General features: G+C 32.8%; 2 protein-coding genes across 2 annotated transcripts in view; one reads left to right on the top strand and one right to left on the bottom strand.

Annotated features, from left to right (window-relative positions):
• LOC146530240 (protein O-mannosyl-transferase TMTC1-like) overlaps positions 1-25,060 on the bottom strand; it is a 136,005-nt gene that overhangs the window by 86,070 nt on the left and 24,875 nt on the right. The gene's annotated exons all lie outside the window — the stretch shown is intronic.
• On the top strand, positions 12,071-15,499 carry LOC146530241 (uncharacterized). Its single transcript, XM_085200973.1, has 2 exons — positions 12,071-12,300; positions 12,954-15,499. Exon 2 carries the CDS (start codon positions 12,962-12,964, stop codon positions 15,431-15,433), a length of 2,472 nt encoding a protein of 823 aa, XP_085057099.1. The 5' UTR covers positions 12,071-12,300; positions 12,954-12,961; the 3' UTR covers positions 15,434-15,499.

Genomic DNA, 25,060 nt, shown 5'->3' with positions numbered 1-25,060 from the left:
AAAATGAACTACAAATATAAGTTTGTATTGATGTTTTTTTCTATGATATACCAAATTATTTTCACTTTTCTTATTTTTTTTTTCTTTATCATTATTTTCGAATTTCGTACAAAATGTAGCAAAAACGATGCATAAAAAAATATTTTAGCTAATAAGTGACTGATAAAAAAATCCGCCGCGGAAATACGATCTAAAATGCTGAAATTTAACATGATATCCCAACATTCTCATTACATTATAGTTCACTTAAGTGAAGTTCTGGCTCAAAGAAAGCCAAAATAATATATCTTTAGTTTTTTTTACAATATATATTTAAAACTATAAAAAATGTCAATTCATAACATCTGGCATAGACAAATGGAAAAACTGAAAAATCGTATCATTCATTGTTCCACCAACAAAAGTGTCAGCTCCATCCCGCGTACAATCTCGCTTTGAACGTGTCTAAGAAACTATTATTTATATTGGATTTTAATTATTGTTGACTTTGTCTATGTTTAGTATTATAAATCTCAGGAACTACTTTTTCTTTTGTTTTTTTTTTCAGTTTCACGCTATAGATGCCTAATGTTTAAACAGACAGAGGGTGCCAGAGACCTCTGTATTCTGGATACATTTTGTATTGAGTGGGGGAACTTAACGCCGCGCTTTACCTCGATACCAGAGCGAAGATTAAGAATATTAAATATTACATTTCGAGTGAAAATCGAACCCAGTACCGGTCGTGTTTTCAGAAAGTACTGGTCTGAATTAATAAATTTTAGTGTCGTATTGTCAATTTATCGAAGCCACAAGCTATCACCATATGAATTGACATATATATACATCACATTAATCGTAGCGAGAAAATTGAACTTTAGAGTGAGGAAGTGAGGGAACAAAATATTTTTGATTAATATTATAAACATTTCCCATTCGTACTAACTTCATGCTGTATCTTGCAAATCAAAAAAGAGGGAAAATAATGTTAAGAACACAAATTAATTCATAATCTCAAGTGGGAATCGAATCCACAAGCTTAGAGTCTGATGCTGTAGAGTATCAACCTGATAGTTGATATACAGCATCCAATGTGATCATTTAGCTCATAAATTTACTCCAACCAATACACACATATAGATATAGCAGGACTCATTAAGAATAGTCTCGAATATCTAAAATATAAGATTTTATGATGAAAATAGAAAACCACTTTGTAGATTAAATCTTACGAGTTACGAGTGCCTTAAGGTCTGAGCGGGATTGTAGATGTTTAATAAGCCTCGTTGGTTTCATTATAACGTTTAATAACTGTATGTAGGATTCAAAATTAAAAGTCATTTCTTCGTATATTTTTGTATGTATATACTAGTTTTCACCAGCGGCTTCGCTTGTTCAAATGGTAATAACTAAATGGGACGTATGACACGTTTTTAGATTCCTGATGTATTCCGAACACAGCAGAGTAGGCATTGCCTGTTGCCGTGCGACCCTCAACGCATTAGCTTTGTTATCAGAGCGAAGAAGTGAAAATATTAAATGTTTTATTCCCCCGAGTGGGAATCGAACACAAAAATAGCTCAATCCAAGATCTGATTAGAAAAATACCTCTATGTGAAGTCTTAACCTCCACGTATAGCCTATCTTATAGCCTAACATTAGACTAACAAGTACAAGTAATAAATGTTTCTATCTAAGTCAATTAGTAAGCATAGAAACAATTTATCATCTCTTACAAAAATTAACTAAAATTAATTGAAATTGTGAATTTTAAAACTGTTTATTGAATAAATATTATTAATAATAATTGAGTGGCACAACTTCAACCTATATTTATGCACTTCTCACGCCCTAATAAGAAAATATTTTATATAATTTTGCCCGAGGCCTTTACATTAAAATACGATTCCATAACGAGAATGTAACATATAAAGTTATTATTGCCTCTGACATGTGGCTCTGTGGTCAGAGCAGTTCATAGAGTTTCCAAGAGGCAAAGGTTCAAATCCCGTTACGTGCATATTTTATACGTTTTGTACTCTGATGACGTTCCCAGGTTCCCTCTGCCTACTCAAACTAAAAAGTTAAATAACTAACGCAACAGTTAAACAAAACACATGTATTCAGATTCACACACCCTAATTTCATTGACATTATAACTCAATGGTCACAAAATTGGAGCAGATTAAACGGGTGAAGCACCTCTTACCCCAATCAGAAGTTGATGGGTGTGCAGATAGATGACCCCCCCATGCTTCAGCAGGCGCGTTAATCAATTGGTCATGGCTGTCGGTTTGACAACGACAGTCGTTACGGATAGTTAGTAATCTGTAGTATAGTTGTTAACCTAATGACAAGATTTAAATTGTTGTAGACATCTTGATTCTAGCAAAAAATAATATATTTATACATAGTTCTCAAAGAGAACCTATAGCTTAGTGGTCAGTGCGTTTGTACAGTTTCCAAAGGTTGCGGGTTCAAATCCTGCTAAATCACTAAAGTTTAATTTTATACGCTAAAAGTTCACATTTTAACATGTATTCTAAATAAATAATTTTCTTTAATAATTGAAGAATAACATTTTAAAAATAAATAAATATATATGTATTTTACATATTAACTAAAATGCACTTTTGTCAAGTAACATTTGAAAATTATAGTATTAACTCTGTTCTCCATTCGTCTCAAAGTTTTTAAGACATTACCACTTGAGAAATCATCGATGCGAGAAAATGAGACTAATCCATTTGGCGGAATAGCAATCGAACCCACTACCATCACGTTTACATTCAAGCGTTATATTGTTATCTAAATCAATACGAAAAATATATGTTTTGAACATAAATAATTCTTAACCACGCCTAGATTCACAAATACATTTTTGCTCTACAATCAATGAATAACTTATTTTCGACAGACATACTTATTTCTGACGACTTCATTTATATCTGATTACATCGAACGCCGCTATGGAATATTAATAAGACTGTTTGTAAATATCATTATTTATTCAGAGAGAGAGGAGCTTTCGAAAAATTATAACCGATGAAGCTTTTGGTAACCATTTTCCTTCCCGATAATAAGTGGAATGGAAATACGGTTGTATATCTTAATATGGATATAGCGAGAGCTTAATGTGGATATAGTGAAGCTTTTGTACGTAGCTTACTGTATTAAGAATTAATTGAGGTTTTTTTATAAAAAAAACAACTTTCAGTTTAAAATGAACCCACAAGAGTCACCATTACAGTCAAACACTACGACGGTCTCAGCGGTCGTTTTTTTTAAATTGTGACGTTAAACACAGCATTTCAACACGTAATGTCTCGAAAATTAGGCGGAAAGTAAGGAACGGACTGTCTTAACACTAGGTTCCCCTGAATCACTTGATATATCCAGCTTTATGTGAGTATGGGATACATCGTGAAGCTGTAAAAAATATATAAATAACCAGAACACTGTATTGGAAGACTTTACATGTCTTTCACCCAAAGCTCTCATACAAAATGTTATCTTACAAAAAGTATTCAAATTAAATAAATCTGTATACATATCTATTACCTTTTTTCGTAACGGTCTAGCCGTCCCATTACAGTTCGAAACAACTATTAGAGTTGTACAGTATATTATATTATATAGATATATAATTGTGACTTTGATTCTCATACAAAAAAAAGGGAAAGAAGTTTTTTGGCTCTGGTAAAAAGATAGCACGGCGTTAAGTTTCGCTATACAACACGAAAGGAGTCTAAAATTGGATGGTCTGTGAGTCTTAACCTGGCATATGCCTCAGACAATACGATTCCATAAAAAACAAGAAGACTGTATAAGTAAAAACTTCTCCATTCATGCATCTAACAAGTAAAATAAAACCATATTTTCTAAGAGCCACCATACAAAAGTATTCAAAACATATAAATCCTCATCCACATCCGCATTTCTTTTCTACGTAATGGTCTAATCGTCCCATTAGGGTTTGGAAACAACTATTAGAGGTGGCTTTTAAGCCGGCCATTCGCACCCTAGAACAATTTGCGACTAAACGTTACGTCGGAGGAAATGGACGTTGGATTACAGACGCTTGCTTGACTTTTGTGGACTAAAAAGTTGACTTTGCATTGAATTGAATGAATTTGAATTTAGTTGTACTGTTTATTATGTAGATATATAAGGAAGAAGTAGTTCTAGTGCTGTGGTACAGCTTGTGAAGGTGATGAGTGTAGGTACGATTCCTTTTAAGGAAAGGGTTATTTTTTTTTATATTCTTCATTAAAATAATACATTTGCTTTATATGTATATTTTATAAAAATTTTAATAAACAAAGCTAAAAAAAGACAGACGGAATGTAGTATCAGGAGGTTCCATATTCTATTTTCCGTCCAATTTTCAAGACATTACCGTGACAAGCGGATGAGCCTAAACGCCTAGCCTAAACGCCGAGATTTGTCAATTGTAGCGAAAATAAAAATGTATTTAATATAATAATAATAATAATAATAACTCTTTATTGTACACCCAAGAAAAGACACAAAAAATACAATAACATTATATAAATGTACAAAAGGCGGCCTTATTGCTTAATAGCAATTTCTGCCAGGCAACCTTAAGGCAGAGGACATAGCAAATTAAGATAGGGGTAGGGTGCAAAAAAAAATATAATTAAGGGTATAAAATAAATAAGAATATATTTACCATAAATAACACATACAAAGCATACATAAATAAATATAGCCGTATCAATATATATACATACAAATACATACACATATACATATAAACTACATACATACATAGATAAAGATAAGAACTAAATGGTAAGAATAAAATGTGTAATGGCAGAGAGAAAAAAAAAAGAAAAAGAACCTAAGTCTTAAAGTGACATAAAGTGTAACTTTAAACGACGCTTGAAGGTTAGAAATGTTTTGGCATTTCTGACCACTAAAGGAAGGGCGTTCCACAACCTACACGCTGTTACAGTAAATGAACTGCTGTAGAAGGAAGAAGTGTGAGAAGGTATTTTGAGGATAAGATTACGTTCAGAGCGAAGAGAGCGAGAATGTGTCTCGCCCAAAAACTCAAAACGTTCTTTAAGGTAAGGAGGCGAAATTGGATTGAACAGAATACAGTAAAGAAGATGAAGGATGTGAGTATTCCTGCGAAGGCGGATAGGGAGCCACTTGAGTTTTTTACGGAAATCAGAGATGTGATCAAATTTGCGTAGGCCAAATATGAACCGAATACATAAATTTTGAATACGCTCAAGTTTATTTAATTGCTCCTCTCTTAAGTCAAGATAGCAAGTGTCAGCATAATCAAGAATCGGTAGAAGGAGAGTATTTGCTAACGAAATCTTAGTAAGTATAGGAAGAAAATTACACAAACGTCTAAGAGAACCTAAGGATGCAAATATCTTTCTGCTAACCTCACTTACCTGTGAATCCCAAGACATATTATTATCCAGAGTGATACCAAGATCTTTTACAGTTTTGCTGAATGGTATAATGTCACTATTAATAAGTACGGGTGGTAAAGTCGATACATCTATTTTTGAAATAAGTTTTGAACTACCAATTAAAATCAGTTGAGTTTTTTTTGAGTTAAGATGTAGACCAAATGACTTACTCCAAGAAGATATACTCTCCAAGCTATTGTTAATGTCCTTGATTGCGGTGGGTAAGTCCGATATATTAGCTTGATTGTATATCTGCAAATCGTCTGCATATAAATGGTAGAGAGAAGAAATAGTATCAGAAATAGTATTAATAAACATAGAAAATAGCAAAGGAGACAACACGCCACCCTGCGGAACACCAGCAACGACAGGAGTCCAATCAGAGTACGAATCTTGTATTCGCAAACGTTGCCGACGTCCGTACAGGTATTCACGAAGCCAGTTAATTGCATCAGGAGATATGTTAAGTGACTTTAAAGTAGCCAGCATGATATCAAAGTCAACGGAGCCAAAGGCATTGCTGAAGTCCAGCAACGCCAAGACTGTGACTTGTTGCCTATCCATGCCAGAACGAATGTCATCAGTAATTTTTACTAATGCCGTTGTCGTACTATGACCAGGACGGAAACCGGATTGCAAAGGGTTCATAAGGTTACGTTGGTAAAGGAACTGAGTGAGTTGGGTCTGAATTAAGCGCTCAAGGACTTTGGATAGGAAAGGAAGAATAGAAATAGGACGGTAATCAGAGAAATCAACAGGATTAGGTTTTTTGGGTAAAGGAATTATTTGTGCATCTTTCCATATTGAAGGAAATTGCTTTGAGCATATAGAGTGATTAAATATACATGTAATTACAGGTAATAAGATATCGAGGATGAGACTGATCATTTTGCGACTAATGCCGTCAGCACCGACAGCATCAGATTTAGTGGCTAAAATTGTCTTCTTAACATCACTTTCTGCAAATAAACTAAAGAAAAAACTAGGAACACCTGGAGTGGATAAAGCATTAAGATGGTTAATAGTAGATAATTTTGTTGCGTTATTAATAACACAGGAAGAAGAGAAATGTCTATTAAGTTCATTTAAATTGATATTCTTGGGATTTATAAATTGTTTCGCTTTTCCAACTCCGATAGATTTTAAAAAATTCCAAACTTTATATGAGTCTTTTTCCTCTATTACAGATTTGTGTATATGGCGTCGTTGGTTATCTCTACACATCATATTACAGCGGTTGCGAGCTTTATTGTAATTTTGCCGATTGGTATCATTAGGATTTTCTTTGAATTTCATTTTAGCAGTATTCTTTTTATGTTGCAGCTTTTTAATTTTGTCTGTTAGCCAAGGAGCAGGATAATGTTTTATTCGTACGGGACGCAATGGAGCATGATGATCATATAATTTTAATATGTGCGAATTGAAAAGAGCCAGCTGATCATCAGCTTCAGTACAGATTAGTACACTCGACCAATCGATTGCAGCCGCGTCCTCACGCAAGCAATTTAAATCTATACCACCAAAATTAAATATAAAATAATATATATATATAATATAATAATAAAAATATAATTATTTTCCCAAGTGGGAAAAGTGGGAAAAGAAGCAGTATTTATTATACAATTTTTCATCTTTCAGCCTCAAATGAAAGCAAAAAAAATATGTAAACAGAAATCTCCAAATAACCAACCCAGCTTGTTAAAATCTATAAATTCCACTATCTATTTCCGATTAAAGGTTAAGGTTTGGTCGTTAAAAGTAGCCAAATGGTATTTAAGTGACAAAGGAAAGAAGGGGAGTTCAATGTTGCAATAAACTTACAAGTAGTTACGATCAATTTTATTCGTAGTTTTTATCTTCATTTTATATTTAGAGATGGGAATTGAACCTATAATTAACGTGTGTTTAAGAAGTCAATTGTACAATGATGATTTTTTTTAACTTTATGCATCATGACACGACAGTTGAGATCGTAATCGGGTGGGTTTACAAATTTGCAATTGTAAATGCGGGTTCGATTCCCACCCGTGGGAATGAAATCTTTAATACTTTTATTTCTTCGTTCTGGAAACGAGGCAAAACCTTGTGTTGAGTTCCACCATAATTATCTCAAAAATTGACCTAAAAGTGGAGAATAGACAATTTTATCATTACTTTATTTTTGCCTATCCTGATAATAAAAATAAGATAATATAAATAAAACTCTATACGATAAACTCAAAATAAAGACAATCTTTCAACTCAACACAAAACATTAAAAAAACTAAAGTCACCACACCAAATAAAGGGAAAAACACATAATCATCCCCACTCAACCCTCAGAATGACGAGGGCTTACTACACTAAGTCCTATAAGTGAATGTGCAAAGAGACCCCATTTTCACGTACAACACTTATCTAAGAGAACAAAAAACTGAACATGACTTTCATTTTCATTTCCCCCACTCAGGAAGCTATATATAGGTCCAACGCGGCAGTCATTTATCGAGACTCATAAAAAGGCGATAGTTGGGCCCTTTACACCCCGTTACGGAGGGTCGAGATAGGGTTTGTGGGGGATTAACTAATAAAATACATGACATGTTAAACATTTTATAGCGTATTTATTCTGTTTAGTGTTTTTGTTTGGTGATTTATTTTATGTATAAGTGAGGGTAGGTAAATTAGTAATTTGTACTTGATTGTTAAGGTTTAACATTAATCGTATATTATGAAAAATATATTTTTTAATTCATTATTTAACTGAAATCAGAAACACATTCGAAGAAATAAAAAAAAATGGCTTGGCGGAACCCAACACTGCATAGACAAATAGACAATGTAAGATAAATTACTTAAAACATTTATTAATATTTTGCATAATAATACCAAGGTGATAAAAACTTTAAACAATAAAATGCATAAAAAGTAAAATTTTATAAGTAAAATGCATAACAATATATGCACGAATGCGTTGCTGCGTTAAATTTCGCCACTCAACAAGAGTTTTTTCGAAATATCTCTCACTCTGCAATATATACGTGGAGAAAACTAAACAAAAAAATATATAACAAAATTTTTGCATCATTCAAAATGAATGAAATTGAACGACTTCAAACTGCAGCCGAATCAAATTGTCAACAGTCAACTTCTGAATGTACTTTTTCAATTGAAGCTAATAACTCAAACTCAACGTACGAGTGAGTACCTTATTGAAGTAGACTGTTCAAAGCACTTTTAAAATGTCAAACTTACTTTTTAAAAGTCAATATTGTCAATTCGCTGAGATTCAGGACATTATGTAACTGGTTAGAGCAGCTTCACGCATCTTTTCATCATACCAGGGTAGACAGACGGAAGCCAGTTTTAAGACATTCCATTCTTTACACACTGCCCAATTTTCGAGACATTCCTCGTTAAGTGGCAGAACTGAACACCACGCCTTGCCTTTCATCATATCTTCATTATGAAAACAGTAATCAAGCTCTCGTTACATCATTTCTGAGAGTCCTACAATCTAATAAATCGTTTTACTTCTCAGTTTTACAGATATAAAATCCAATATAATTTTAATATGGTCAGATACTTTAAATAGTTTAAATTTTATTAATAAAGTCGTTAATATTGAGACAATAAGAAAATATAGTAATTTAAAAAAAAACGTGGCGTTAAGTTTCACCAATACACAATGCTTCGAATTCGGGAGGTGCGTGGAGAATGGAGTATCTTAACATTAAGTTATTATACAGATATAGATAATAGTTGATAACTACACAAAAAAAAAACTGAATAAGCTATATTAAGCAAAAGAAATATACTTACATACGAATATAAATATTTTTTTCATTTCATACATATATCCCAATGATATTATAATGTTCTCATTTCAATTCTAGGACGATCCACTTCAAAACTACCTCATGTTTTATGTGAAACGACACCTGACAGAGAGAAAGCAAGAAACATAAATATATCAGCCTCGTTTCACGTCATACATGAGTTATTCCTATAATTTGATTCCTAGTTTTAATAGTCAATTTTTTTTTGCTACACGCTGTATCCTGCACATTGCAGGGTAGGCAAAGGGAACCTGGGAACCTAATGTTAAGATTCCCCACTCCTATTAACATACTCTGTTCCCTATTTTTCGCCGAATTCCCGAGGCATTGCGTGTTAAGTGACGGAACTCAACACAGTGTTTTGCCTCGTTACTAGTGCGAGGAAATGAAAATAATGAATATGTTATCCCCTTGAATGGGAATCGAATCTGTAAACGCCACGACAACCTCAGTCGATATTGTCGTCGATGAATTCCTATATTTCTGCTTAAGTAACTTGGATAGTATTTGATATTTTTTTTCATATATTATGCTGACCTGGTTTAGTCAGGTATTCTATAAGAACTTTAGAATTTATGATGCTACCGTAACAAAACTAAAATAATAAGCATTTTTTTCAAATTCTAATAACACAACTACTAACCAGAAAATAGAGGCCACTGTGGCATGCGAACCATTTCTATTTTCTCACTTTGGTAATAAAGTTAAGTCGCGACACTCATAATATCTCAAATCCAGCTAACGAAATAACGAGGCAAGGCACGGCGTTGGTTTCCGCCCCTCAGCACACAATGCCTCGAGAATTTTGCTAAAAGTTAAGTAACATTTGATGACTAACAGAATATCTTTACAATACGTGTAAAAGTTCCCCCTGCCCCAGGGGCTATGTGCGTGATACAGTGTGAAATTTAAAATATTATCACCTGTAGCTTCACTCGCGTGATATAGAATTTATTTACGTGATACAACGTAGCCTATAGCCTTCCTCGGATAAATGGACTATAAAACACAAAAATATTTTTTCAATTCAATTCTAGTTCTTAAGATAAATGCGTTCAACCAAACAAACTGTTCACCACCTTTATAATATAAAGATAGCATTTAAAATTGTTAACAAAGATTTCTCAATACAAAAGAGCAAGTACAACCATTATTGGAACAAAACCGCAACTAAAGCACATTCATATACGTCTAAATCACCCAAAAAAAAAACATTACACGAACACATGTGAATAATTCATTCAATTTCCGACCACCACTTCCAATATCCACAAGTGCAAAAACACTGTCGCGAATCCCGCAAACGCTATCCCGGACTATGATTTATCACGCGGGACGGCTATCTTAATAACTGCGGCCCCATAAATCAAGGAAAGTGTCTATTCCCCGAGTAAGAGATAATCGTGGAAGTTTTTTGACGTTTTAAATTTTTAGTTTTTAGCATTTGAGATATTATAGGTCGGAGTGTGGAAAGTTATTAATTCTTTAATTATATATGAATGGATATTTAAGAATAAAAAATATTAATTACATTTATTTTTTTGCTAATTTGGAATTTATTTATTTTGCATAACGTTTTTTTTATTAATCAAACAAGAGTCAATAGAGGCTCATTATGGCGCAGGGGCACAAACGTGCGACTATAAACGCCAGTCCTAGGTTTTCTCTGCCTACTCTGATATGCCGTCTTACCCAGCGTGAAGTCTAAAAATTGTCTTATTTTTCGATATTATCTTGGAATTCTAAACTAACGACTATTTCTTAAATCAATGATTAATATAAGTACAATGTATAATTTCAATGTATTTCATTCCGAGTAGGAATCGAATCTATCTCACTTTTAATCAGATTATATTCTATTACACAACGATATCCTCAATTCAATAAATAAAAATAAATTTAGAAAAAAATATAGATAGATATATAACCGAAAGAGTACTTAGAAATGCCCATAATTATATACCATCCAGAACTATTTATTACGTTTTAATAAAAAACCGATGAATAGACGGAAGATTTAAATATAAATTTATTGCTATGAAAATCGTCAAGCTTATTATAGCAAGTGCTCTCTCATTCTGAGAATTCTGAGGGCAATTGCAGTTGCCCTTTACAGACTTGACCCAAATGCCTGTTCTCTACACTGGATTCGGTTAGTACGTAAAATCTGACGATTATACACGTAGTGTAATTTTCGGATTTAGAACTAGATTCGATTCCCGTTTAGATTAATGTTTATTTTTAGTTAAAAAAAATATTAATGTTTTAAGAAAATAAAAATATTTGAACGTTTATAAGTAATGGAATCCCACGTCTCATAGAGTCTACGAGAGCGGGGAATAAATAAATATATTTTATTTTAAACTTCAAATTCATTTTTTTACACAACAAACTTGCATGGACGAACTTTTTCTGTAAAACCTATATGGGTCATAATCAGAAAAAGTGACCATTTTGTGTCTTTTCTTGTCCCGCTACTTTGAATGCGTTTTAAAAATACAATTTTAAAGATAGCTTAAATATTTTGCCATTTAAGATAAATTTACTTATTAACTTAAAGATTTTTGTAATATTTTAAGTGTATTATGGCTAATAATAGTATTTTTTGTTAGTTGAAAAAAACTTTTCAAAATGCTTCCATACAATTTTTCGTGTCCCATTCACCACTTTACTTTTTAAAACTTGATTTGTTACGAATGTTTATGGTTTTATTTGATTTCAGATATGTTTATATTACTTTACTTTATGCATAATATTGAATAGAACTACTTTTATTGATACATTATTTAACAAATAATATATATTAATTAAGTAAATTTGTCCCAAAATATTGTCTTTTTGTTACTCAGGGCTAGTAACGTACAATTAAATTATGAACGCAATTATTTTGAATGTTATTTAATATTATTTTTTATTGTGGCAACATTATTGTAAAAGTTAATGCTATCGTAGCTACAACCAGTAGTGTTCTCGCAGCAGTCGAGAGGTTCAAACGTTTTTGAGTGAATGAGTGAAATTACATCTCAGGGTTATAAACGGCTTTTATTTTGGTAAGTATTCTATAATTTCGTTTTCTTGTTTATGTTATTTGCTTCTTTTTACAAAATCTCAAAAAAGAACTTCAATGCTTGCACATGCAACACGTGGCTTATGAGCAAATATTTAAAAAGGTTAGAATTTCTCAGACTTCATTTTCAATTTCGTTATATTTCGTTACGTAACGAAACTGAGAAAATATGAAGCCTAGTTCACAATTACGCTACCAATGTTTTATTATATATATATATATAATATAAATTGTACCGAACCGGTGCTTGTATATGGAAGATATGTATATAAGAAAAAAAATTGCTTGCATATGAAAACAAAAATTAGTGGCTTTTCATAACGTAAACTAACCAAAAGTTTTTAAAGTTTTTTGCCTGTTTGCTTGTTTGTCTATGTGTTTGTGCACGCTAATCTCAGAAACGGCTTAACCAATTTAGATAAAAGCATTATTTTATTCTTCCTGAAATTAGTTGTGATTTTGTGATTACTATTTTCTTCTATGGAAATAGTAAATTAATAAATATGTAGTTAAAGCGGGTGAAGCTTTTATTTAAAAACAAATACCTTCTGTACTAGCGTTGTTAAAGATCTAAACAATAAACATGAAATGTTATTAAATGCCTAATATAATTGATAAATATTATTTTATTTTTAGTAAGCGTCATGGCTCCTATGTCAAATGCTGAAAGACAAAAAAAATATAGAGAACGTCTTAAACAGACCAATCCTATTAAATATGAAGATATGCGGAATAAACACTTACAAAGAATTAAACTTAAAAAAATAAAAATTAATGAACAAAACCAACTTCAACAAGAAACAACAAGAGCAAAATGGAGAGAATATTCTGATCGATATTATAAAAAAAAGAAGAATAATAAAATTTTAAATGAATCTAGAACTACAAATACTTCAATGGTTTCAAAGGAATGTGTAAAAAGTTGGAAACTTAAAATAATTAATTTTCAAAATAAGCTCCGACAGTGCGAAGATAAATTAAAAAAAACATTAACAAAACAGGAAACAATGAGAAAGCAAATTTATCGCCTAAAACAAATAATTTTCAATGAGAGAAATAAATCAAGACATGTAACAATTGACAGAGACCAATCGATACCTTCTGAATTTAATATTCTTTCGGAGTCTATTAGTTCGATATATAAGCAGTCTTCACCGACAGAAAAAACAGTGATTAAAAAAATTGTAAATAGTCCTATAACTAAGAAGTATCGTATGGTCACAAAATTGGGGCATACTATTGGTATAAAAAGCAGAATTCGTATAAAAAAAAAATTTTCTACACAAAGGAAATCCCTTATTCAACAGATACATAATTTTTATTTGAGAGATGATATTAGCCGAGCTACAGCTGGCAAGAAAGAATGCAAAACTAAAGAAAAAACTAAAATGCAAATACGATTCTTGACAGACACTATATTGAATCTATATAGGACTTATAAAAAAGAAGGAGGCAAAGCGTCGTATTCTACCCTGGTCAGATACCGTCCATTTTACGTCCTGAGTCCAAAGTTACATAATAGAGAAACGTGTGCTTGTATACGACACGCTAACATAGGTTTTAAAATAACGAAACTTTACAAGCTCGGAATCCTAAAAACAAATAAAATTGAAGATATTTTGAAAGATATTGCTTGTAATCTAAGTTGCAAAGAGTGCATGTATGGAAATTGCCATGTGTGTGCCATGAAAAAAGTTGAAATTAAAAAAAATCCTGATGACAAAACCGTCTGTTGGCTGCAGTGGTGTATGAAAACTGTGCCTTACAAAAAAATTAATGAAGAAGGTGAAGAGGTGGAGACTTTTTCTAAAAGATTTTCAAAAGAAGTAATCTCTGATCAGTTTGGTTCCTTATTACAAAAATTTCAACAAGAGGTTACATTATTTAAGAAGCATTATTTCAATATGATGCACCAGCACAAATTATTTCGAGAGTGTGTTGACAATATTAAAAAGAATGAAATTGTAATTGTTGTTGATTTTTCTGAAAACTATCAATGTAAGTATAATTTAGAGATACAGAGTATGCACTATGCCTCCTCACGGACACAAATAACATTGCACACTGGTGTAGCATATGTAAAAAATGAAGATGCCGCTGGATTTTGTTCTATTTCCCCTAATAACGAGCATACCCCGCACTCTATTTGGGCTCATCTGTTACCTGTTTTGAATTCAATTAAGTATCAACACCCTGAGATAGATACCTTACATGTGCATTCTGACGGCCCAACCACACAATACCGGCAAAAGAAGAATTTTGCCCTCTTTGATGTGATTACTAAACAGTTGGGATATAAATATGCTACATGGTCCTATTTCGAAGCAGCTCATGGAAAAAATGCAGCAGACGGTATAGGTGGAGTTTTAAAACGTACATTAGATCGACATGTTGCTTATGGAAAAGATATTTCTAATGCTGTGGAAGCTTTTATGCTATTAAAAGAAGAAACCAATATAAGTCTTTATTATGTATCAGATAAAGATATTAAAGTTATAAAGGAAACTTATGCTGTATTCGATTTATACCCTTTAATTGGAACCATGTCTTTACATCAAATCATCACTACCAATAAGCCTGGTGTAATAAAATATAGACATGTAAGTTGTTTTTGTGGTGATGAGCGGGGAAACTGTTCTTGTTTTAACATAAAACTCCACACCCTCTACAAAGAGGTAACACCAAACATAACTACGAGTACACCAAGGATATCTAAAACAGTAAAAGATACTGATAGAAAAAAAAATACAAAAGAGGAAGGAAACCAAGCTCATAATATTTCAAAAAGGCCAAAATATAGTGAGAGGAAAAGCAATAAGAAATATAAGCAAGGGTCACCAGGAAAAGAGAATAAATCACCACACAAAAGGAATACAGAAAGTGACAATAGTCTCTATGTAAATGAAAAAAATAACTCCGTATCATCTGATATTAAGAAAACTCAAAAAGTTACTATTTTATCGGATATTAAATTACATCCAGACAATCAACGATATTATGATTTTAGTTCACCAGGACCTTCTTCATTTCATATTATTGATCCTACTCATGATATATGTTTATTTAACAACAATAGTAATTCCAGTGATAATGACTCAAATCTTGATATATTTTAAAGTGGATTTAATTTTATCATTAACTTTGTGATCTCTAACTAGAAATATAAGTTTATTATGTTACGAACTAGCATTATTACCTATATTGTTAATATTGACAGTTTGTTATGTTTTCTTCTTACATTTATAATCTGTTAATTCAACGATTGAATCTTTAAAATTTTAATTTGTGTCTCATTAAATAATAAAAAAAAATAGTTTTATTCGTATATCCTTACTTTGTTGTGCATAATGCCTTATGACATCAGTTTCGTAACAAACATTATCAGTATTGTTACATATCAGTTACGTTACGAATTCGAAAATGTCCACTTTTCTGATTATGACCCATATAACTTTTCTTCCGAGATTGAACCTCCAACTACCGCGTTCACAGTCAGAAGCTGTGCCACTCCAGCACGACGGCCTCAAGAAATTAAAAATAACAAAAAAACCATAGCAAATAAGCTTTACACGACGCGACGTACATACATACATACATACATACGGTGTAAAACCCTTCTAATTTACGGTATAAGACCCGCAATCTTCTTACGCGCCATTAACCCACGCTCGGAGAAAACTGTTTTATCAACCGGTAAGTGACCGCCTTGGGAGGTGCCAAAATCGTATATCTTAAGTGATTCCTTTTTAATACTTTAATACTTAAGTTGGATTGTAATTTTAATTATTTTCTTTGGAATTATGAGTGTAGTTTGACATTAATACCTGTGAAGTGAACCTACTGTTAAGACATTCCCTTCTCTACTTTCTACCAATTTTTGAGACATTACGTGTTGAGTGGTGGAACTCAACATCGCGTTCTGTCTGCCAAAGCAAGGAAGTGAAAATGAATAGGTATTATCTTTTCCCCGAATAGGGATCGAACCCACAGCCACTGTGTTTACAGTCAAATAAAGATAATTCTTATGAGAAGCATCTATTAACAATACCCTGGAGTGGGATTAAATTTAACTAGGGACATGCCATCAAATATGCAGGGTTTGCAGAGTTTAGATGTCGACATAAGTGCACAATTTTAATTTAGTATAGCTTCAAATCTTACAAAACGATAAGTTAACAATTAAATTTTAAATGAGAAGAAAGAAACAAAATATATACAATAATATTTAATTTTCGTATATATTTTTATTTTTTTAAGTCTTTCGAAATCTGGCCAGGAGCTTTCCAAGAGGCGTAAGTTCGAGTCCCGCTACGTTCAATATGATCTTAGAAGCAGAAAAATAAATACATATTTACCCTACACACATATATCAGAGTAGGCAGAGGGAACCTTTCTAATCTAGGAACATTTCGTTCCCTATTCTCCGCCTTGAGTGACAGAACACAACGGCATGCCTAATCTTCTTACCAAGCAAGTAAATCAAAACAATACATCCATCAAGTAAGAATCGAACTCACAACCGTCGTCTTTACCGTAAAACGCTACTGCACTACTACCTCATACGTTAGTATATAATATGAAACTAAATACCATATATGAAACTAAATACACCCAACCCTTACCTCAGCAGATGGGACCGTATCACCCCTATCTCACGTGGGCTTAACTTTATCAAAGCTTTAGTGACCAGATTCAATGGCTAATGTACCGTTATCTCGAGCGTAACTTACTATTATATTATATGGAATAAGAAAAGATTTTTATTACTTCATGTATTATATAGGTACAAATAAAATAGCAGCCTAATAAAATAACTTGGCTAAAATTGAGGCTGACATGGCGTAGTGGCAACAGGGTTTGATTGTTTGCAAAAGCTATGGTTATGGGTTCGATTTATTCCCAGTATGTATATGGAATTAATTTTCATGTCTTCGCTCTAGTAACAGATTAAAGGACGGTGTTGAACTCGGCCATCGCTGTCTCGAAAGTGAAGCAGTAGCAAAGGAAGCAAATTCTGTATGAATTTACGTCTATTCTAAATAACACCCTGAGTATTCAGAATACACTTGAAAGTGGAAAGTGGAAGTGTCTTAATGGAAACGGAGTGTCTAATAACACTTAATTTCCCAGATACCTACCCTACTATGTGCAGGATACAGCATGAAGCCAAAAAGTGAAATCGCGATGTAAAGAAATATGACAACCACCCGGTCAGATAAATCGAGTTCCATGATCAGGGACGACCTTCTAAAAAGTCAATTTAACCCCCACCCCCAGTTTGACGGTTAATAAAAGCCCGATAGGGGCGTAATCTGAATTGCTAATGTTATTTTTCTTTAAATTACGTCGCTGTGCCTTAGATTAAGAGGCTATTATATTCAAAGATTGTTTGCTTATCGACGCCTTTTGCGTCGGCCTTTTTTGTCATCGGCTGTACTGGTTTTGTTTAGTTTTTCCTTTAGTGAGTAAGATTTTTAGCGAAATAAACGTAGATTTGAGGCGCAGGCGCAGAAGCGTGGGTTCGATCCTTACTCAGGGGGATGAATTATTATTTATTAATATTTTCATTTCTTTGCTCTGGTACAAAAGTATATATCAGGAAACGGAGTGTCTCAACACTAAGTTCTCTCTGCCTACCCTGCTATACTGGATACAGTATGAAATAAAAAAAATCGTTCTTTAATATTAAATGAACCTTTTAACGTAATTCTTTTTGAAAATAAAAGTGATTTGAGATGATAATATTGAAGTCCTAGTATTAGCGATGAACTTTCCTCTTGATTAATTTTTGAATTATTAATGTCCCACTAATTTGATGGCTTCGCCGAGGACAATGCTTTTACGTTATGATATATACTACGTTCTATTCAAATAAAGTTATATAATGGTAGAACATACTGTATATAAATATGGACATACAAATACAAATATATAATTATGTTTGATAAGAAGTATGTGGCTTAATGACTACTCGGGGAATTATAATTTATTAGCTGTATTTCGCATTTAGTAGGGCAGGCAGAATGAGCCTAGTTTTAAGTTACTTCACTCCCCATTTTCCAGCGAATTTTCGGGATATTGTGTTGAGTGGCGCATCTCATCACCGCGTTTTGTGTTGATATCAGAAGGAGACAACAGCAGTAATTCATTTCAAACTTCAGAATTCGGTGAAAAATTGGTAATGAACATATCTTAATGGGAATACTGTCTTAACACTAGGTTCCCGGGTTCCGTCTGCCCTACCCTGCTGGTACAGCGTGACGCTACAAAAATATATTAATCAAACTTTCCTTCACATTTCTAACCCGTACATGGATTTTCAACTTTCGTCAACGTATTTTCCATCATAAATATTTTATAACCGGCCGACATCTTGGCAGCAATTCCGAATGTCAGAGGCCGCCGTTGAAAGGGTTAATTTTACCCTGCCATGTCTCTATTAGCGGTCGTCGGTTGTATTTTTGTATTTTTCCTTTAACATTTTTATCATTCGTATATGAAAAATGTCACTCTTTATTTATTTTTGCGTGTGGCAAGTGACAGTTTGATTATTGTCGCAATTATTGTGAATAATATAATATTTTAATTATTATCTTTTTTTTAGTTTTCTTTATTAGGACAGAGGTAGAGGAAAGCTAATGTTAATATACGTAGATCTACTCGCACCGCCCATTTTCAAGATATTGAATATTAAGTGGAACTTAACGCCGCACTTTTGCTTCGTTACCAAAGCGAGAAAATAAAAATATTCCCTCGAGTGTGAATCGAATCCACAACCTGTCGTGCTTACAGTCAAACACTTGTGCCCCTACGCCACGATTAGCCTCAATAAAAAATAATAAAAAAATATCTTAAAAAAAAAGGCCAATACCCAAATATATTTAAGAAGATACAGAAACAAGTCAATAGGAAAGTGCTAATAAATTCCGAGAGGCAAACTTTGTGTAAGTTTTCATTGGTTACTTGCCTACGAGTGTTTGCCTGGAACTTAGGTCTAATTGAATATTCCCTGGAAGCCTGCTCGGATAGAATAAATGATTGATTTGTACAGTTCAGCTTGTGAAATAATAATTTTGTTTGTATAGTAATTTTATTAGTATCTGTTTTAGATTTTTCAATAAAGAAGCACGAAGCCGGCGTAGAATAGGGCCAGATTGTAAATGTAACGGTTGTAGGTTCGATTCCCACTTGAGGGAATGAATTATTTACCTTGTCTCGCTCTGGTAATAAGAAAAAAATTGTCGTTTCATTGTGCTATTTAACACACAATATCTCGAAAACCGGAAGGATATTAGAATTGAAGAGTTTAAACACTAGATTTCCTCTGTCTTCCCTGCTACATTCTGTATATCTATCTATACTAATATAATAAAGCGGAAGAGTTTGTTTGTTTGTTTGTTTGTTTGTTTGTTTGAACGCTAAGATCTCTGGATCTACTGGTCCGATTTACTATGTTTTTGTTTTGTATGAAAGCTGCATTCTTCAGAAGTGCTATAGGCTATATAACATTACATTACACATATATACTAATAAATTAAAATACTTTCTAATTTGACATGCAATTTATTCTGCCATGTTAATAACAACCGTCGTCGCTACGCGACCCCGTTCGTTACCGCGTCATTTTGATATTCATCCTTATGAAAATAAATATAATAGTCACTTTTAGCATTTCATCTAGATTGAAATTATATTTCTATAGAAATTATATTCTTAAATTTAAGCAGGCGTAGCCGCGTCCGGGTCCGCTAGTACTAATATAATAAAGCGGAAGAGTTTGTTTGTTTGTTTGTTTGAACGCTAAGATCTCTGGATCTACTGGTCCGATTTACTTTGTTTTTGCTTTGTATGAAAGCTGCATTCTTCAGAAGTGCTATAGGCTATATAACATTACATTACACATATAAACTAATAAATTAAAATACTTTCTAATTTGACATGCAATTTATTCTGCCATGTTAATAACAACCGTCGCTACAAGACCGTTACTAAGCGACGACTCAACCTTGTGAGACACATAAAAACAATGTTTTGCAAACACTAATTTTAATTTGTTATTACTAATTCTATTCATAACTGAAAATAATTTCATAAATATATTTAATAAATATTTCTATAGATCAAGCAGGCGTAGCCGCGTCCGGGTCCTCTAGTGATAAATATATGTGAAACTATACAGAAAAAAATTTATGGTCTGTGGAAACACTTTAATGATTCACTGACACATTTTTTTTAGCTCAGGCAGAGGAAACCCGGGTACCTATTGTTAAGATATTCCGTTCTCATTAAGACACTTCCGTTCCCACTTTTCTACATTATCTAAGGTGAAAGACAAATTTTGTACGACTAGACACTGTTACTTACTATCCACGGTTGAAATTGATAGGAACTTATAACTCAAGGCAAGAGCAAATCGATATAAAATTGTCAGTTTTCATCTTAATTCCATCGTAACATAGCTTATAATGTGGCTATGTGCATGATGGTTGTGGGTTTGATTCCCACTCGAGAAATGAAATATAATATTCTCCACTCGAGGAATTAAATATAATATACTATCTATTAATATCTTTCCCCCGCTCTGGTAGGGAAGCAAAGCGTGGCCTTGGGTTCTGCCACTCAACACTCATCATGAATTCTCAGAAAGTAGGAAACAGGGTGTCAACACTAAAAAATCCCAGGTTCCCTGCTATGTGCAGGATAGATCGTGAAGCAAAAAAATATCTATAAGAATAATGGTTGAACGTACTTCCCAGGTGTGTGGGTTCCAACTTCGAATGAATGTATTGGATTTTTTAACTACGTTTCTTATGTAGGTCACGTGATTATGCAAACGAATTGCGAATTCATTTTATAATAAAACACTCAGATTTCTTACATTTAAAAGCATTTACCGTTTGACCTAAAAACAAAGTTGTGAAAAGCCTATTTTCTACAAAAAATTGACCTCCCCAACTTTTCCGGATAACATAATCTAATATTTTTTTCTCAACGAAAATATGGTTTCGTTCTGATAATTCATTAATCTTGTTTAAAAGATCTCATGATATTACAGTAGATAATATGTACCTGTCCATTTCGTTATGGGTCGTAGGTTTGATTCTATAATATACGTATATAAGATGAGGCAGTTAGCAGTTAGCTGATAGACATCTACATATATAAAATCGAAAGGTCACTCACTCATCACAAAATCTCAGAAACTGCAAGTGCTAGGAATCTCAAATTTTGCGTAGGAGTTATTTATAGGACGTAGGTGCTCGCTAAGACGGGAATTTGCAATATTCGACTTCTAAGGGTAGTTTTTGGGGTTGAAATTTTGTATGGAACTTAATTACTACAAATGCTAGGAGTCTCAAATTTTGCATGGACGTCACTTATAGGACGTAGGTACTCATGGAGACAGAAATTAATAATAACGTAGTTAACGCAGGCGCAGCCGCGGGCGGGCCGCTAGTATACGTATATAGGATGACGCAGTTAGTAGTTATCTAAAGACAAACCACGGCGTTGAACTCCAACGCCGGGACTTGTATATTATCTCCTTTCATCATTTCACATATAACATACAAAATTACGTAAATAACCAACATTTAGTAATATAAAGCATGTAAACATCAGTAATAGCAGCTGTAAATATAATTTTAACGTATTCTCTTTGTAACTGGGAATCGTTGCTAGTCCAACTGTCACTCATGCCGTGCACACGGCGTTTATGTATCTTGTTTTAGCTTACTTATGAGGCTTACTATTACATATACGCATATTTGACTTCACTGATATGTAAATTTGAATGTGAATGTTGAATTTGTTTAGTAAATTTCTTAAGTCAAGGTTGATGACTTCATCAAAGAAGGAAATGAAGGTAGTTTTCCTAAGTTATATGGCTTTATTGTAGAGGCCGTTGTGGCGTAGTTTTCACCGTCTGAATTCAAATGTGAAGGTTGAGGGTTTGATCCCCAGTCGTGGGAATGATTAGAATTTATTTTTGTTTCCCCAATAGTGGCGGAATCACACAATGTCTCGAAAATGCCGTAGCAATCGGGGAATGGAGCGTCTTAACTATATTTTCGTAAGCATCGATGTGTGAAAAAGGATTGAAGCTGCTTTATCAAATTTAAAATCTAAATGTAATTTCATCATCTTATATAAAATATAATTTTTTTCCGAAAAGAGATGATTGTAAATTCGAATCCAACGACGGTTAATTTTTATATTTAAAAAAAATTGTTAACATAATAATATTAAACTAACACCAGCACCAACTATTTAGTTGCTGAAAGTAAGTGAGTGAAAAATTACATCAAATACTCTAGAATATAAGACATTTCTAAAAACAAATAGTTAAACGATTACTAAACTTCAATACCTACCCTATAGTATTTTTAATCCATACTAAACTTTTAAACTGACATCGCATTTTTCGTAGAATGCAACTTTTTTCCCAACAAACCAATATGAGCTTACACAGTTTGTAAATAAGACATATTTTTCCTCAGCCATATATTATCGCATTCCCCTACTAGCGTTGACAGAACAAATTATAGTCGAGTCGACTTTACAGCTGACACGAAAAGATATAATAAACTTGCTTCAATAAGGCCATAAATACACTAGCGACTATTAACGTTTGTTGTTATTCGCTTGAATAAAAAAAATGTTGCTTTATTTTTATAGCTTCAAGCTGTATCTCACATATAGCAGGGTAGAGAAAACCCATTGTTAAGACACTCTGCCATTTTCAAGCCATTGCATATTGACTTTTGAAATTCAACGTAGGGCTTTGTCTTCGTATCAAAAGGATAAAACATTGAATTCAGAAAAATATTGATTGGCGGAATTCAACGCCTTCCTTTTTTCTTGTTATCAGAGCAAGGAAATGAAAATTATTAAATATTTCATTCCCCTAAACAGGAATTGAACCCACATCCGTCACGCTTGTCGCTACGCCACGACGACCTCTAATTTACACTTATATAAAAAAAATATATTTATAGAAGAAATAAATCTACCACAAGTGTATACTTCCGGTTCATTCGAAGAACAAAAGTTAAGTCAGTTGAGGTTTAAATAACATCATTACCTCAGTAAGTTATTTCAATGAAAGGCTTCGTTCACTTATTGCGGTTTATTATTTTGTTCTCTCTATTGTTTAATTGGAAGATTCTCAGCATAGAACTTACGAAGAAGTTATATTTATGATGAAATTTCATATATATCAATAAATGGGGGTCTCTTCCTGTCAAACCACCATTTTCAAAAAAATATCTTACATGGTGAAAGGAGTATCTTAACACTAAGTTGCCACAGGTTTCTCTTCTATACTGGAAAAGTGTAGAAATTATTTTGATTTACTTATTCTGTAACAGTAAAGAGACGTAACTAACTTTAAACGACGATTATAAGCTTAAAATATATTCAACGGAATTGTTTATATGGAATTGGGTAAAAATAAAATATGTATATCCAAAATTTTACCAAAGTAAAATCTCTCCAGCATTACTCAAATATATTTATAGGTAGGCTAGGTAAATGGTTTCTTTTGCTCCTATGTGTTCAAATAGAAAGCTAGTGACCTAATCTCTCCGTATTTTTTCAGAACCATATTCAACTTATAAAACTTAAATAATTATTTTTATATATAACAACTTCAATCCAATCTTATTCCCCAGTCAACGGAAAAAATCCATTAATAAAATGGAAATTCCATGAATGACAATTACCGTCGTATCGTTTCATAAATAAATAATATTGATATACGATCAAAATCAGAATCAGAAACGGAAAAATCATTTAAAAGTCATTATGGAGCTTTAAAGTTTATCAAATCGCGTGTAACATGAAAGGATAAACCTTTTACGATAAAACTAACCATATTTCATAAGCCTAGCGGTTGTTGAAAGGTGACAACAGGTACGTTATTTACTTATTTTTATTTTTTTTTACTTTACGCTGTATCTCACACATAGCAGAGTAAGCAGAGGGAACCTGGGAACCTTATATACCTTAAATCTATAATAAAGAACCTAATATTATAATCCTATACCAATTCAATATAACAACTTTACTTACAAATTGCTTCATTATAAAGCAATTTCATTTATATAAGTATATTTTTTTATTTTGTTTAGTCTCTACCTAGTCTTAATTTATTAAGGGCATCTAGTGTTAAGACACTCCGTTTCCTATTATCCACCAAATTCTCCGCCTTCGCCTCGAGCGACCCTCGAGCGAAGAAAGGAAATTATTTAATATTTCCTCGGGTGGGAATCGAACCCACGACTGGCCTCATATAAAATACGTATAAATAGTAAATTTTCAATACAAATTCAAGATATATATCAACAAATTGCTCCAACCTAAATGTCTCTCTGATAGTAGTATAAGCACGTGCCTAGTAATTGCATGTCGTGATTGTAGGACTATTATACGAACAATAGAATTGATTTCCCTTTAAACGGTGTTATTTTGATGACTCAAGTCGTATTGAAGATATTGTATTGTCGTAAAAAAATTAGATATAGTGGGATTTGAACCCGTTCCTTTTAAATTTGACTTTTATATACTAAAGAAGCTATCGTGGCGTAGCAGCATAGCATTTCTCTGTAAATGCAATGGTTGTGGATTGGATTTTCACTCGGGAAAATGCTACTATATATAATTTTTTCGTTTTGGAAATGCAATTTCAAAAGTGGTGAACAGAGTGTCTTAACCCTAGGATTTCTCTGACTACCCTGCTATAA

Source organism: Heliconius melpomene, chromosome 17, assembly GCF_056956725.1.
Source record: "Heliconius melpomene rosina isolate 202511_hmr_F chromosome 17, ASM5695672v1, whole genome shotgun sequence".
NCBI classification, from domain to species: Eukaryota; Metazoa; Arthropoda; class Insecta; order Lepidoptera; family Nymphalidae; genus Heliconius; species Heliconius melpomene.
Note: the sequence above shows the minus strand (reverse complement) of the source record. Positions and strands in the feature narration are given on the sequence as shown.